Source organism: Musca autumnalis, unplaced genomic scaffold (assembly GCF_047663935.1).
Source record: "Musca autumnalis isolate F117 unplaced genomic scaffold, ASM4766393v1 scaffold_3, whole genome shotgun sequence".
Classification (NCBI taxonomy): domain Eukaryota; kingdom Metazoa; phylum Arthropoda; class Insecta; order Diptera; family Muscidae; genus Musca; species Musca autumnalis.
In genome coordinates, this window is record NW_027411866.1 from 13424292 (window position 1) to 13440959 (window position 16668).

Here is a 16668-nt window from a genome sequence, read left to right on the forward strand (position 1 = left end):
CTTTGGAGGTCTTTTTAAGCCAACAGGAGACGTTTGGAGGTCTTCTTAAGACAACAGAAGACCTTTGGAGGTCTTCTTAAGACCTTTGGAGGTCTTCTTAAGACAACAGAAGATCTTTGGAGGCCTTCCAAAGATAACAGAAGAGCTTTGGAGGTCTTCTTAAGCCAACAGAAGATCTTTTGAGGTCTTCTTAAAACAACAGAAGACTTTTGGGGACCTTCTAAAGATAACAGAAGACCTTTTGAGGTCTTCTAAATCCAACAGAAGGTCTTCTTAAGCCAACAGAAGACTTTTGGAGGTCTTCTTAAGACAACAGAAGACTTTTGGAGGTCTTCTAAAGACAACAGAAGATCTTTGGGGGCTTTCTAAAGATAACAGAAGACCTTTGGAGGTACTGCAAAGTCAACAGAGAACCTTTGGAGGTCTTCTAAGGAAAACAGAAGATATTTGGAGGCCTTCTAAATATAACAGAAGACCTTTGGAGGTCTTTTTAAGCCAACAGGAGACCTTTGGAGGTCTTCTTAAGAAAACACATGACCTTTGGAGGTACTGCAAAGCCAACAGAGGACCTTTGGAGGTCTTCTTAATGCAACAGAACCCCTTTGGAGGTCTTCTTAAATCAACAGAACACCTTTGGAGGTCTTCTAAAAACAATAGAAACTCTTTGGAGGTCTTCTTAAAACAACAGAAGAGCTATTGAGGCATTCTAAAGGTCACTGAGGACCTTAGGAGATCTTCTAAAGCCAACAGAAAATCTTTGGAGGTCTTCTTAAAACAACAGAAGATCTCGGGAGGTCTTCTAAAGACAATAGAAAACCTTTGGAGGTCTAAAGCCAACAGAAGAGTTTTGGAGGTCTTCTATAGATAACAGAATACCTTTTGAGGTCTTGTAAAGCCAACAGAAGATCTTTGGGGACCTTCTAAAGACAACAGATTACCTGTTGAGGGTCTTCTTAAGACAACAGAAGACTTTTGGAGGTCTTCTAAAGGCAAAAGAAGATCTTTGGAGGTTTTCTAAAGACAACAGAAGATGGAGGTGTTCTAAAGCCAACAGAAGAACTTTGGAGGTCTTCTTAAAACAACAGAAGACCTTTGAAGGTCTTTTTAAGGCAACAGAAGACCTTTGGGGGTCTTCTAAAGCCAACAGAAGGCCTTTGAAGGTCTTCTAAAGCCAACAGTAAACTTTTGGGGATCTTCTAAATACAACAGACACCCTCTGGAGGTCTTCTAAAGACATCAGAATAACTTCTAGAGGTCTTATATGGTTATCTCTATTTCACTTTACCAGCATGTTTACTCAACACGAAGGCCTAAAAGTATGCAACGGACTTATTTAAAATGAAGTGTAACAGCAGTTTTTTCAATGCTGGGTGTTTTGACACAATCTCTAGGAACTTTTGAAAAATCTGGTGATTTTCGATTTAATTTTGTGAGTTACGGACAATTGGGACAAATTTTAAGGATTTTGAAATAAAAATGGAAATTATTTTTTGGAAAAAATACGAAGTTGATGTAATTAATTAATAAGAAAAACGTTTTTTAAATCGCGGAAATTGGGATTTTTGGCTTTTTGGAAAATACAGAAATTTTAGAATTAATAGAATAGAATTAAAAAAAAATATGTTTTATTTAAAAAATGGGAAAAATCTGAATTTTTGCAAACGGGAGTTCTGGGGCTCAATTCTGTTCCTATGAAAATGTGAAATGAAAACTTTTATAAAAGAAAAAAAACTGTCAAATGAAAAAAATTATAAAGGAAATATTTTTCATTTCAAATTTTCATAGAACAAGAATCCAGCCCCTTGGATATTTTGAAAATATTTCTGAACAATTCCAAGCATTGTTTTCAGCAAAGCTTAAAATATTTTTTTCTTTTAAATTTAAATAAAAATTAGGATATTGGAAAAGTTGGGAATTCTTTAACAACTTTCAAAAAAAAAAAAAATGCGAACAAATTTGTTTTCCTGATAAAAATTTAAATATTTTTATCAGGAAAACAATATTTTTGTGAACGGGGAAATTAGGGGATTTTTAAAAAAATTTTCTGGGGAATCCTAAAAAAGACCAACATGTCAAAAACATCTGAAATTAATTTAAGTGAAACATTCTTTGTTTAAAAATATTTGTGTGAACTATTTCAAAAATAAAGAAAATTTATCATATCTTGAGGATGGATCAAAGATAGTATGTAACCCTTAATTTTTAACCAATTCTTTTCAAAATAATTCGTTATATGAGTTTTCAATAAAATGTTTCGCAAATTGAACCATTATGTTTATATTCAAAATTAATTATATTACCAGATATTTTTAAAATTACCGGATGACCAAAATTTCTTTATTTTAGTAAATTTATTTGAAAATCTAGACCTAAAAGTATTCAGCGGATATTCTCAAAAGTAGAAATTATCAGCTGTTTGTTTGTATCCAAGTTTTAAATATTTTGCATTTAATTGAGAAAAATCGCAAAATTCATCAAAATAACTTTATAAAGACATGTAACAACTCCAAACCAATCCATTAAGAAATATTTTGTATTAAGTTTTTTTTTTTTGTAAATTGATAATGTTTATATGTCTATGCACTTATTCTGTAATCACTTTTGCTAACATATGTTATCATCATTGACACTATTTTCTATATTTATTTAATTGAATAAAGTGAACAAAATGTGTAAACATATATTTAGTATCTATGTGAATGAATAGAATAAATACTATAGATGAAGTAAAGACCAATAACAACAACAAAAAAAAAAAGAAAATGTTATAGAAAACACAACTACTTTGTTTTACATTGTTTGACCACACATATATTGAGAGACAGTGACGTAGAGAAGATAGGACTAATATGACTAGACACCCCGTTTGTAAATTTGTTATTTTTTAAACCATTTTATGGCAAAGGTGATGTGTAAGGGTAGTGAAATGGAAGTGGTGTCGTCCTATATTTAAAAAAATCTATTGATTTTACAACAAATACATTTAAAATTTAATTACAAAAATCATTGCAAAGTTGATTTCAAACGGTATTGAAAGGGAAATTGAAAGCGGCGATAGCCCCAATTCTCCGTCCCTGGTATATGTATTTATTTACATATGTATACAATTGAAAATTGTAATCGTGGCATTACATTTCATAATTCTGCAAAAAAAACTGCATGGATTGTCATCATCACATGGCCAGAGTATTTTTCTTAGCTTCCTCTTTGTGATGTGTTCTTATTTCTTTGGTTATCAAATCGGAAGTTTCAAACAAGCAAGGAGGTCAATTTGTTGTTATTGTTTAGAATGGATTTTCAATGTTTGCTTTGGCATAAACGGATGATTTAAAAAATATTTACAAGGATAAGTTGAAAAAAATAGGGAATATTATTTCCCAAGGCAGGAGGCCTAGAAGGGAAAGGGAAACATTATATTAACATCATGTTAATATCATGAACTTTATAACTGAAAATTATTTAATTAGTTTCTTCTTTATCTCTTCCCTATTCCACATTCACATGTGAGGGAACCTTCACTTCACTTTACTATTAACCTACGAACTCATACACTTAATTACGGTAATGACTCACATCGTCTATCTATTGCTAGATCACTCAAGATAATATTTAAAAAATAATAAATAGTCTTACTTACCTTAGCATTTATTCCACACGCTTGTAGTATGACCAGAATTGTGAATAGCTTCCACAATAGTGACATATTCCAAAGGCTTTTGCCGGGATTCGCTATGGGTGACATTGTACCCATAGTCAAATAAACTTAAAAAAACGAAAAACAGGAACTTAAAAAATCCCGGAACAATTTGTTGTTGACTTTTTTTTCAATTGTTTTTTTTTTTCAGATATTTGTTTTCAATTTCAAGATTTTTCCAATTCAAAACACTGTAATTAATAGAAGAGAAGAAGAAGATTTTATTTTAGAAAACAATTCAAATAGATATTTTTTTAATTTAATTTTCATTGCATATTGTGGTGATGCACTTTAGTATTTTTTGTCATTGTTGTTGTTGCTCTTTTTGGGGTTTTTATTGCATTCTACAACATATTTATGTGGCACTTCACTCAAGAGTTTTGTTATATTTGTTTTTTTTTTGTTTTTCAAATTTGCGCCTAGAGTCAGCAAAATTAATTTGATTCCACGTTTCATTGAACGAACGTTCGGGTAATAGCGCGAATTTCATTACAGCCATGCACAAAGGGTTTCCAATAGTTTTTTTCGTTTGTAGTTTAAAAGGGGAAATAAAATGGAGATGGATTTTGTCATTCAAATAGGTCACAAGTTTGAAATGCATAACTAATATGCACAATTTTCGGAAATCATTCTTGGAAATTACTTCAAGTTATGTAAAGTTTTTCAAAAATAATTTGTTATAAATACAAAAAACTTTAAAACTATTTTTCATTATTGGAGAACTACGGGTATTTTGGCAATTTTTCTAGGAATTATTCAAATGGAATTTGAAATTTGAATTTTAATCAAACAATAATAATATAGGGGGGCTTGGAGGTTTTTGAAAAAAGAAAAAAAAAACACAAAAAATAGTTCAATGGCAATCTAAAAATATAAACCAATATGAATAATTAAAAAAGGCCTTATGAAAAAATTAGGAAATTTTGTTCGAATTTTTTGTTTTTGTATTTTCAACATTTGTTTCATTATTTCAAATTCACATTTTCGTTAAGCAATAACAAATTGAAAATTTTTGCTTAAAATGCGTTTCTAGATTTATTTAAAAAAATAATTTTATTAATATTTAATAACTAATTTAAATACAATTATTTAAAAAAATAGGACATTTTTAGAAATTTAGAAAAAAATTGGGCGTTAATAAGCAACTTGAAAAAAATCGAAGAAAATTTAAACCACTATAAATTAATTAAAAAAGTATTTTTTATGAGAAAAATTGGGCTTTTGTAGACGTTTTCATGATGAAGTTGAATAAAATTATGGAAGAACATCCGGAAAAACGAAAATATTTGGGGATTTCGAAAAAATAATATAAAAAAAATATTTCTTGTTGGGGAATTCAAAAAACAAATAGAAACTAAAAAAGTCCAATGCAAAAGAATTTTCGCTGGAGAAATTTTGGTTTGGTACTTAAAAAAAATTGAAAATTCCTTTTAATTTTTCTTTTCAAAAAGGAAATATATAAAATTAATAATATTTTTTAACCCATTTTTTGCCAATGACATATTTATTTATTAGCTCCGTTAATTAAATTTATTAAAAAAATTCATAAATAATGACCTTCGTGCTAATAAGACAACAAAAAATAAAAATATTTATTTACTTAATTAATTTAAAACTTACAAAAAAAATTTAAAAGTGGGGAAATTTTTGCTACTTTAAAAATAAAATATATTTCACAAATTGAAAATAATGCACAAATATATATTTTTAAAATGGCGAAATATTTGCTTCTTTAATTCGGAAAATGTTGAGTTTTTCTAAACATTTTAGGAATTCGAAAGAATTATAGAAAAAAGAAAAATAAAATTTGCTAAAAATTAAATTCCCAACATTTAAACTGGAAAATTTTGGCACTTTGCATTTTTCATTTATTATTTAAAATGTAGGTTTATTTTAGAAAACCGAAAATTACGTTTAATTCGAATTAATGGAAAAAAATAATTTTTTTAAAATTGCGAAACTTTAGCTTCATTAATTTGGAATCTTTTGGATTTTTCTAAAAATGTGGGATTTCGAAAGAATTATAAAAAATAAAATTAATAAAATTATTTAATTAATTTTATTTTTCTTTTTTATAATTATTTTGAATTTCGAAATTTTTTTATATTTTTTTTTTATAATTATTTTGAATTCCCACATTTTTAGAAAAATCCAAATTTGGAAACTTTTGGATTTTTCTAAAAATGTGGGATTTCGAAAGAATTATAAAAAAGAAAAATAAAATTAATTAAATAAATTTATTTTTTTTATAATTATTTTGAATTCCCACATTTTTAGAAAAATTCAAAATTTTCCAAATTAAATAAGCTAAAGTTTCGCAATTTTAAAAAAATATTTTTTCTCCATTAGTTCGAATTAAACGTAATTTTTAAACTTGAAAATTTTAGGTATTTTGATTTTTTTATTAAAAATAATTTAGGTATATTTTAAAAACCGGAATTTTGAAGAAAAAATAATTAAATATTGCGTAAATAACAAATAACGTTTAATTCGAATTAATGGAAAAAAATATATTTTTTAAAATTGCGATATATTAGCTTGTTTAAATTCGAAACTTTTGGATTTTTGTAAAAATTATGGGAATTCAAGAGTTATAGAAACAAGAAAAATAAAATTAATTTAATAATTATAAAAATAAAATTAATTAAATAATTTATTTACTTAATTTGGGATATTACGGATATTTGTAAAAAATTTGGGAATTCCGAAAGAATTAGAAAAATGTTATAATTAATTTAACATTTTTGGTACTTTAAAAATAAAATGGAAAACCCCTTTTTTAAATGAAAAATAATGAAAAAATATTTTTTTTAAATGGCGAAATATTTGCTTCTTTAATTTGGAAACTTTTGGATTTTTCTAAAAATGTTGGGAATTCACACTAATTATAAAAAAATAAAATAAAATTAATTAAGTATGTAATTTTATTTTTCTGTTTCTATAATTATTTTGAATTCCCAAAATTTAAACTGGAAAATTTCGGGTATTTTGAACTTTTTTATTTATTTAAAAATAATTTAAGTGAATTTTATAAACCGAAATTTTGAAAAAGAAACGAAAATTAAGATAATGCTTAAATAACAAATGTAAATACATTTAATTCGAATTAACAGGAATTTAAAAAAAAATCCAGTGCAAAAAAAACTTTATTTACGGTGAAGACAAATTTTGATTTAACCCTAATCGCATTTCTGGAAAGGGGAAACGAAATTTTGGGAGTTAAAAAAAATATTTCAAAATCGACAAAGTTAAATTTAAAAATTTTGGGAAATATTTCGTGTTCTGGAAAATAATTTTTACAATTAAAAATTATTCCTTTTAAAAATTAGTAAACCAAATTTCCTATTTTTTTGGAAAAAACATATTTTTTTAAAAAATTTCTTTTTTGGGAAGAAGAAAGAAAACTAAATTATTGGGAGTTAAAAAAATTAAAAATCGACAAAATTAAATACTTTTTTTAATTTTGCCTTATTAAGGTGAAGGTCATTTATAGTGCTATTTATTTATTTAATTATTCTCTTTCGAGTTCAGCTGTTAAGAATTTTGGAATTTTTTGGTATTTTGAAATAATTTTTGGAATTAAAAAAAATAATTCCTTTTCAAAAGAATACTTGTGCTTTGGAAAAAATAGTAATTACACATGTATGTATGTTTTAAAAACATGTTTCGAGTACAAAAAAGTACTTTTTATAAAAGGGAATTTTCAAAAAAAAAAAAAAAATTAAAAATTAAAAAAAACAACAATTATAATTACATTTAATTTAAATTAAAAGACATTTGACAAAATTCCTGTGCAAAAAAAAAGTTTTATTTACATTGAAGAAATATATTGGTATTAAAACAATATTAAAATTGAAAAAAATAGGTTCTTTGAAAAAATTGAATAAAATTTTTGGAAGAAAGGAAACCACATTTTGAAAATAAAAAATAACCTGTATTTTCAGTAAGGAAATTAAATTTAAAAATTTAGGAGATTGTTGATATTTTGAAAATCAATTTTGGGATTGAAAACATTAAAATTATTTTTAAACATTATTAATTTTAATTTCGGGAATAAAAATAATATTTTTTGTAAATAAATTAAATTCAAAGAATGGAAATATTTCGGTATTTGAATAAAGAAATTGGAAAAATAAAAACATAACATTTTCAAATAACTTGCTGACAATGGGAATACATTTGTTTGTTTCCAATTTTGAGAATCATTTTTCACAAAAAAAATGAACAAAAATATTTAATAAATTTCCTTATTTTTTATAATTTAAAAATTAAAAATTAAAAATTTTTGGTATTTTTTATAATGATAAAATTAAAAAATTCTGAAAAAAAAAACACAAAACAATTTTGAGAAATCGGAGTTTTTTTATAATTTTCCCATTTTTTGAGCATTTTTAAATAACTGTCTCATAATGTGAAAGCATTTTTTCCAATTTTATGAATCTTTTTTCATAAAAATAATGAACAGAAATATTTAACAATTTTCGTTATTTTTTATAATGATAAAATTAAAAAATCTGAAACAATACTCAAAACAATTTTGAGAAATCGGAATTTTTTTATAATTTTCCCATTTTTTTGAGTATTTTTAAACAACTTGCTCACAATGTGAAGGCATTTTTGCCAATTTTAAGAATCTTTTACATAAAAATACTACCAAAAACTATTTTGAGAAATTTGATTTTTTATAACTTTCCAATTTTGTTAGTGTTTTTTCTATTTTCTGAAAGGAATCTAAATAAAAAACTGAGGATATAAAAATTAAGAAATGGCAAAAGTTGTATGTTTTTGTATAAAAAAAACTATGAGAAGTGATGAGAATTTGAGGGGAAATCCGAAATTATAGTCTTCGAATAATATAAAAATTTTATTAACATTTTGTTGTTGTTAAAAAAACTACTTTATTTTAAATTAAATTTTACTTCAATGTTTTTTAACTTGAAAAAAAAGTTCTTTTAAAAATGTTAATTTAAAAAAATACTCCACTCAAGCAATCAAATTTAAAAAAATAATTTTTGTCAAGAATATATATTGAAAAAAATTGGGGAAATGTTTGGTATTAAAAAATTAGGAATTAAAAAAAATACATTTTTTGAAATTTTTGAATTTCGAATTTAATTTTAATTCAAATGTCGTTTTAAATTCCATTTGTGTGATACCTTTCCTTCTGAAATGTCATTGGTAACCCTTACGAAATGTTATTTAATTCCCATTACCTTGAGCTGTAATTATTTTTTTTTGTTTTCTTCAGAAATTCCCAAGAAATTTTAAATAGCAAAATACCCATTGATTAAAAAATATATTTAACTTAATGAAACTTCAGATAAATCCCAGTTTTGTTTTAAAAACTGTGTTAGTTTTTAAATAATCTTCATTAACAATTTTGAAATTTTAAAATTTCTATATATTTTACCATTATCCACTATAAATAAATTTGTTTATCTTAATAATAATTTTTTGTAATATGTTTACTATTTTTAAAACGAATTTTTTTGAATATTTTTGAATTTTTTACTCTTTGTATATTTTTAGTATTTCCTTTCTATGTTTTTTCACCAAATTTATTAGATTTATTTTCATATTATTTCATTATTATTATTTTTTCTTTTATTATGTGTAATATTTTTTCGAATCCATCTCCATTTTATTTCCACTTGTTGTTGAAAAATAATATTTATTATAATTTTTTTCGATTTCTTTTGAATTATTTTTTTTATATTGGGGACACAATTTCCGTTTAATTCAACAAACACAGAAATATTATCACAGTTTTCCGTTATTATTTTTCAATTGAAAATCCTTTTTTTTTTCTAAGACACATTTCCGCTTTAATTACTATTTTAGTTGCGTTTTAATTCAATCCTTTGGCTTAGAAATATTCAATTAAGTTATTTTAAAACCTTTTAAAATTTATTTTAAATCCTTTGGTCCACACCAAGTAGAATTAGTAGAAAAAACGCGCTATAGTATGCCAACGGATACGTGTGTCCGCAACGTACGACGGCGCGCAACTAAATGATATGTTGAGATTCCTGTCTTGGGCCACTAAGCACATGTACTCACACAAACACACCGACAAGCATACAATGATAGCTGCTGTTCGTGGGGCTGTACGTGATTGTGCAAATCAAGTGAGCAAAGGAGATAATTTCTGTTAAACGGTGGCGATATTTAACATACGAACTCACACATACACACACAAGATACCGTTCGTTAGTTCTTAGACATTCGTGCGAACGAAAGCAAACGAAATTGATAGAGAGCATAAATTAGAACCTTCTGCAGGAGTAACAGTAACAATATTAAGTTAGCATTAATTATAAAACCTCAACTAGGCTTAACAACAACAACAGAAATAATATTAATCACCAATTAATCAGAACAATATAAAACAATTATGTTTTTCTTAAATTTTATATTAAACACAAAATTTGAAATCTCAACCCACCACGAATAAAGTTATTCGACAACGGTCGCCAACAGACTGAATGTTTGTTGCAATCTTAAGTAAATGAAAAATTCAAGTCAACAGCATAGTTTAACACCAGCACAAGCGGCGATACAAACAGCAAACCCTCAACAGTGTTAGTGGGATGTTATCAACCAAAAAGCACACACATACACATACACACACGTGTGCTCATAACCATCCCAAAAACAAAAGCATTATCATAGTACCCACAGAGGAGCGAGCATACAACAGAGAAAAGCCCCACTCTAATCTATTCTCCCCAAAATCTGAGACATAACAGAGATAGCAGCAAAGTGAGTATCAACGAACTAACCAACCAACCATCCAACAACAACAACAACGACAACAAAATCATAAATATACCGGCATTGGCCTATGGTACGTATGAATGCACCAAGTATCACCACAATGTATGACGATTGACTGCTGCTGCTGTCGCCGTTTGTTGTGTGCTTTTTTACAACAAAAACAACAAAATCTGAAAATCACATGAAAGCAAAACCACAACAAAAACACCACAACTTAGAAACAAAGAGCAGCGAAAAACAATGCAACTGTCAGTGCATCTTAAGAAAGTCACTTTGTTGCCTGGGAGAATGTTAAATGGGAGAGTGGTGTGGGTGGATGCAGGTCTCTGTTAGTTAAGAGCATAAATTTACAGTATGTTTTAATAATGTTTTGAGAAATCTCTGCAAAGAGATCTTCTCTTCGTGTAAAATGGTAAACAAATGGGGGACAAAGTAAGCATAAGAGAGTGAGTTTAACACCGTAGGAGTCTTCTCCAGAATAAAAGCCAACCGTAGGGGTCTTATATAGAATCGAAGTCCACTGTATAGGCTTCTATAAAATAGAAGCCCACCGTAGGAGTCTCCTATATTATAGAAGTCCACTGTAGGGGACTCCTATATTATAAAAGCCAACTGTGGGGGTCCTCTTCAATAGAATAGAAAGCCATCGTAGTAGTCTCCCATGCAATAAGTCGTATTCTATGGAATAGAAGACTAGCGTAGAATGGAGGGCCATCGTAGGGGTTATTAAAAAAATAGAATACCACCGTACGGGTCTTCTACAGAACAGATGGCCTTTCTTATATAGAATACAAGCCAACTGCAGGGGACTTCTCTAGAATAGAAACCCATCATAGGGGTCTTCTATCGAATAAAAAGCCATCGCCTAGGTCTACTATAAAATATAAGCCAGTAGGGTTCTTCTATAGAATATAATACCACTTTAGAATTCTTCTATAGAATAGAAAATCACCTTAGGGGTCTGCTATAGAACAGATGCCCAGCGTAGTGGTTTTATATAGAATCTAATTCCACTGTGGGGATTTTCTATGGAAAAGAAGCCCAACGTAGAGGTCTTCCATAAAATATAAGCCCACCGTAGGAGCCTTCTATAGAATAGAAACCCACCATAGGGGTTTTCTATTGAATAGAAGACCCCTATATTTTAGAATTAATTGGTTAATGATATTATATGTTAGAGAACCTTCTATAGTAGAGAAGGAGAATAGAAGACCAAATTCGAGGTATTTTATATTAAAGGTACCCATCGTAGGGGTGTTCTATATTATATATAATTGTGAAAAGTAAATATTTTATTTGTATAAAGGTGCCAGCTGCAGAGGCTTGCAGACGAACATGTTATTAATCTTTTTCAGGGACCATCTCATTAAGGGGTTACCCCCTTTTTTATACCCTCAGCCTTAGGCTAAAGAGGGTATTTACACTTTGATAGGACCAAAAATGTGCCTCATCGAAATAATGGTTTTAGACCCCAAGTATGTTTGTACGATATCCGTTTCAGACAATTTTGAGTTGATCTAGCAATGTCCGTCGTCTGTCTGTCTGGCAGGCTGGTGCGCACAATAACTCTCGAACGGATCAATCGATTCGGTTCAAATTTTGGGTATCGAAATATTTTGTCCAGATTCGATTTAAGTTCGAAGATGGACTATATAGGTCCACTCCTTCAGGTACCTCCCCCATAAATGTTCAAAAATTATCGCAAAACTTGTGCACACGATAACTCTTGTAGGGAATAACCGATTTGGTCTATACTTTGCGCATCGTGTAATTTCTACCAAACTTATATGAGGTTCCAATATGGACTCAATCGGTCCACTCCTTCGGGTACCTCCCACACAAAATTTGGCTTTCGTAATATTTTGTCCAAACTTAGTTCAAGTCCAAAGATGGATTATATCGGTCCACTCCTTCCGGTACCTCCCCCACAAAAGTTCGGAAAATTTGTGCGTACGATAACTCTTGAAGGGAGGAGTAACCGATTTGGTCCATTACTTTGCACATTATGAAATTTCTACCAGACTTAGATCAGGTTCCAATATGGACTCAATCGGTAAACTCCTTCGAGTACCTGCCACACAAAATTTCGGAAAAGTTCAGTTTAGGACCTGCTCTCGAATCGCCTTGGTTTTTGTTGTAACATCTTGTATTCACTGTACCCTATACGAAGGTACACGTTTCCTCAGGGGCAAGTCCATACTTTCTGAAAAAATAGCCTGAAAGTTGAAAAACAAACCCTATGAACGAAAATGCCGATTTCGGCCAAAATTTGATCTTCGTAATATTGTTTCCAAACTTGTAGATAAGCCATATCGGTCCACTCCTTCAGGTACCTACCCCACAAAAATTCGAAAATATTCGGAAAAATTATGCGCACGATAACTTTTGATGGGAGTGACCGATTTGGTCCACATTCTCATAATATCTACCAGATATAGATAAGGTTCGAATATGGACTATATTTGTCCACTCCATCCCCTACCTCCCACACAAAATTTTGGAGAAGTTCACTTTAAGACCTGCTATTGACTCACTTTGATTTTTGTTGAAGTAACTTAAATTCGCTGCCTCAATTACGATGGTAAATGTTGTTTCAGGGGCAAGTCCATACTTCTCGAGAAAACAGCCCGATGGGTGTAAAAACCCTCTATGGCACCCCCATGGTCTATGTCGGTCCATTCCTTTAAGTACCTTTTCCGCAAAATTTTTGAACTTTAATCCTAATCAACATTTTTGTCGGTTCATACGACCAAAATTTTGAAACCCCCTATATATATATTTTTTTTTTATTAGTTGTTGCTTTTTTCCACTTCATTACATAAATAAAATATAAATTCACAGAAGAAAACAACACTCCCAAGTGGAGCATCTAGCTTAAACAAGCAAATTGACGTTATCGGAATTCGTTTCGGTTCTGCGCCATATGCCTTATCTCAGACCAAGTTTTTCCTGCTGATTGGAGTTCAGCTTCCACCGATCTTCGCCAGGTTGCTTTTGGACGTCCTCTGTTCCGTCGACCTTGTGGGTTCCATTGGAGACTTAATTTAGCGATGTCAGTGTTTTCTTTACGTTGAGTATGGCCAATCCATTTCCACTTCCTCTGCTTAATTTCTGCATCTATCGGAATCATATTGCATGCTCTCATCAGATCCTGGTTGCTTATTTGTAATGGCCAAAATATTTTGAGTATTCGTCTCATGCACTTATTTATGAATACTTGTATCTTGTGTGTGATTAATTCGGTCACTTTCCACCTCTCACAGGCATATAAAAGTATTGACTTCACACTGGTATTAAAAATGTAAATTTTTTGTTTTCTGGATATTTGGGAGGATTTCCATACTCTTGCAAGTGATGAAAAGGCGTGACGAGCTTTATTGATTCTGCTGTATACATCTGCATCAGCTCCCCCATTTTTGTCTATAATGGATCCAAGATAAGTAAAATCGTTTACTTCGGTGATAGCTGTGCCGTTGAGAAGGACCGGAGAGTTGTTCGTTGTGCCTATTCTCATTATTTTCGTCTTTTTAATGTTAATTTTCAGCCCAACGTCCAGGCTAAATTTTTGGAGATTGTTGATTTTCTCTTGGATGCCGCTTAAGGTATGCGACATAAGGCAAATATCGTCCGCGTAGTCCAAGTCATGAAGACGTTCTCCTAGCTTCCATTGTATACCATCCGTGGCTTCCGCGTCAGAAATAATAGAGGAGAGAGTACACATCCCTGTCTAACACCGTTTTTTATTCTTAGAGGCTCACTTTCTAGTCCCTTGAATGACACTTTGCATGACGCGTTTTGGTATAGCATACGGATGATTTCCACTATTTTGGTGGGTATGCCAACATTTGTAAGGCTTTCCCAGATGGTACTTCTTTCAATCGTGTCGAAAGCTCTCTCGAAATCGACGAAGATTAAATAAAGCGGACTGTTCCATTCTATGGATTGCTCTACAATTATTCTTAGCGTGCTTATGTGGTCAACGCAGGATCTGTTTTTTCGGAAACCCGCCTGTTCTTTTCTTATACTTGGCTCTATTGCTGGTGAAATGCGTTCAAGTATAATAAATGCTAGAATTTTTTGGATAGTGTTTAACAACGTTATGCCCCTCCAGTTTCTACATTCGCAAAGGTCTCCTTTTTTTGGTATGGTTACTATCAAACCCTCTATCCAATCAGGCGGTATAGATTCTGATTCCCAAATTTCTCTAATGAGGGGCCAGATATATGTGTGTAGTATAGGAGCATATTTAAATAATTCCGCGGGTATATTGTCGGGGCCAGGTGATTTATTGTTTTTTAACTTCGAGATAGCGAATTTAATTTCAGATAAAGAAGGTACTGCTGTTGATATATCTCTCCTTGGGTTCCGTCGGACTGATGATGTATTTGATATATGTGTAACGGTTTGACTTGAGCTTTCGTAGAATTCTTTCCACCGCCGTAGTTGATCACAAGTATTAGTGAGAATGTTTCCATGTCCGCCTTTAATATTAGATACGCTACGTATTTTCTCTGAACTGAGTTGTCTTACTGCTTTAAAAACTTCACGTGTATTTCCACGGATTGCTGCGTTTTCTGCGTCTCTTGCTATTTGTTCATAGTGGAGTCTTCTATCGTTACGTGCGGACCTTTTAACATTTTTGTTTGCTATATTATACTCCCTCCTTGCTCTTGATATTTCAATTGGGTTTGTTAGTGAATCTATAATAGATTTTAGTCTCTTTCTCTCTTCTACTACAGCCCAGGTACCTTCACTTATCCAAGGTTTTGTATAGTGCGTCGTGCAGCCTAAAACTTCCCGTGCACTTTCTTTGCAAATGGCAGATATTTCTGACCAATTATTACACCGCTGTGGTAGTTTTGTTCTCAGATGTTCAGAGAACTCTTCTGCTACCATGGGACATCTTAATTTCTGTGTGTCAAATTTATCTTTCACTTTTTTTTATGGTAAAATGCTTTGGGGCGCATTTTAAGAATTCCAACTAGGAGTTGGTGGTCACTATAAACATCAGCTCCTCTAATAGTTTTAACATCCATGAGACATCCCAAAAATTTTCTGCTTATTGCAAAGTGGTCAATCTGGTTACGTGTTACACCATCAGGAGACTGCCATGTATACTTATGTATATACATAAGTTTTTTGTGAAAAAAATGTTTCAATTTGCACAGGCTGAGGGTATATCTCTGTCGGCAAAGCCGACTGATACTTTATTGTTAACAAAGCGTTTTGCAGTGTCGACTAAAGCTCGAAAACGAATAGACCGATCATCATATATTTTTGTGGGCTTATTGTTTTTAAAAGAGGGAATTTTAAAAAATCAATTTTAAAAATAAATATGTTGAACAGCCAAAGTCGAAATTTGGATTTAAAAAAGTACCGTTTTTTGACCATTAACCAGGTACCTTCCCCACAAAAGTTCAAAAATGTTCGGAAAATTTGTTCGTACGGTAACTCTTGAAGGGAGTGGCCGAATTGGTCCGTACTTTACACATCCTAATATATTTACTAGATATAAATCATGTTCAAATATGGACTATATCTGTCCACTCCATCCGATACCTCCCACACAAAATTTCGGATAAGTTCACTTTAAGGCCTGCTTTCGAATCACTTTGATTTTTGTTGAAGCAACTTGCATTCGCTGCCTCACTTACAATGGTAAAAGTTTTTTCAGGGGTAAGTCCATACTTCTTGAGCAAACAGACTGAAGGGTGGGAAATCCCCTATGGCACCATATGCTGGAGATCCACTTCCATAATGGTCAATGTAGATCCTTTCCTTTTAGTTTCTCCTCCGCAAAACTTTTGATCTTTAATCCTAATCAACATTTTTGTCGGTTTAAACGCCCAAAATTTTTAAAAACCCCTAAATACATATGTACGTTTTTTAGGAAATTGTTTCAATATATACAGGCTGAGGGTATATCTCAGTCGGCAATGCCGACTGATACTTTTTTACTTGTTTTTCATAATTTTTATCAGAAAAGCTTTTTATCCACTGAAAACCCTCAATGAGAAATTCAGCCAATTTGATCGAGAAACTTAGGTAAAGTCTTAAAAATACCGGAAATAAGGTGGTATCGTCGGTAAGGCGGTACCAACACGTGGACCGATCTCCCAATTATGTGCCCTAGACATTGTCAGCTAACAATAAGTACTAGTACCAAAACACATCCACCTCCTTCTATTTTTGCCCAA

General features: G+C 30.6%; 1 protein-coding gene across 31 annotated transcripts in view; it reads right to left on the reverse strand.

The window, feature by feature from the left end:
* trol (terribly reduced optic lobes) overlaps positions 1-10272 on the reverse strand; it is a 387741-nt gene extending 377469 nt beyond the window's left edge. For 9 of the 31 annotated variants that reach the window (XM_073973631.1, XM_073973629.1, XM_073973623.1 and 6 more), the window contains exons 1-2: positions 9592-9713; positions 3638-3885 (exon numbers count right to left, since the gene is read on the reverse strand). In XM_073973631.1, coding sequence (XP_073829732.1) covers positions 3638-3751 — 114 coding nt within the window. In that variant the 5' untranslated portion in view covers positions 3752-3885; positions 9592-9713. Of the gene's footprint in view, positions 1-3637; positions 3886-9591; positions 9714-10139 lie in introns of those variants that run through there. The other 22 variants (XM_073973637.1, XM_073973633.1, XM_073973628.1 and 19 more) reach the window with 5 other exon arrangements.
* Positions 10273-16668: the final 6396 nt, after the last annotated feature.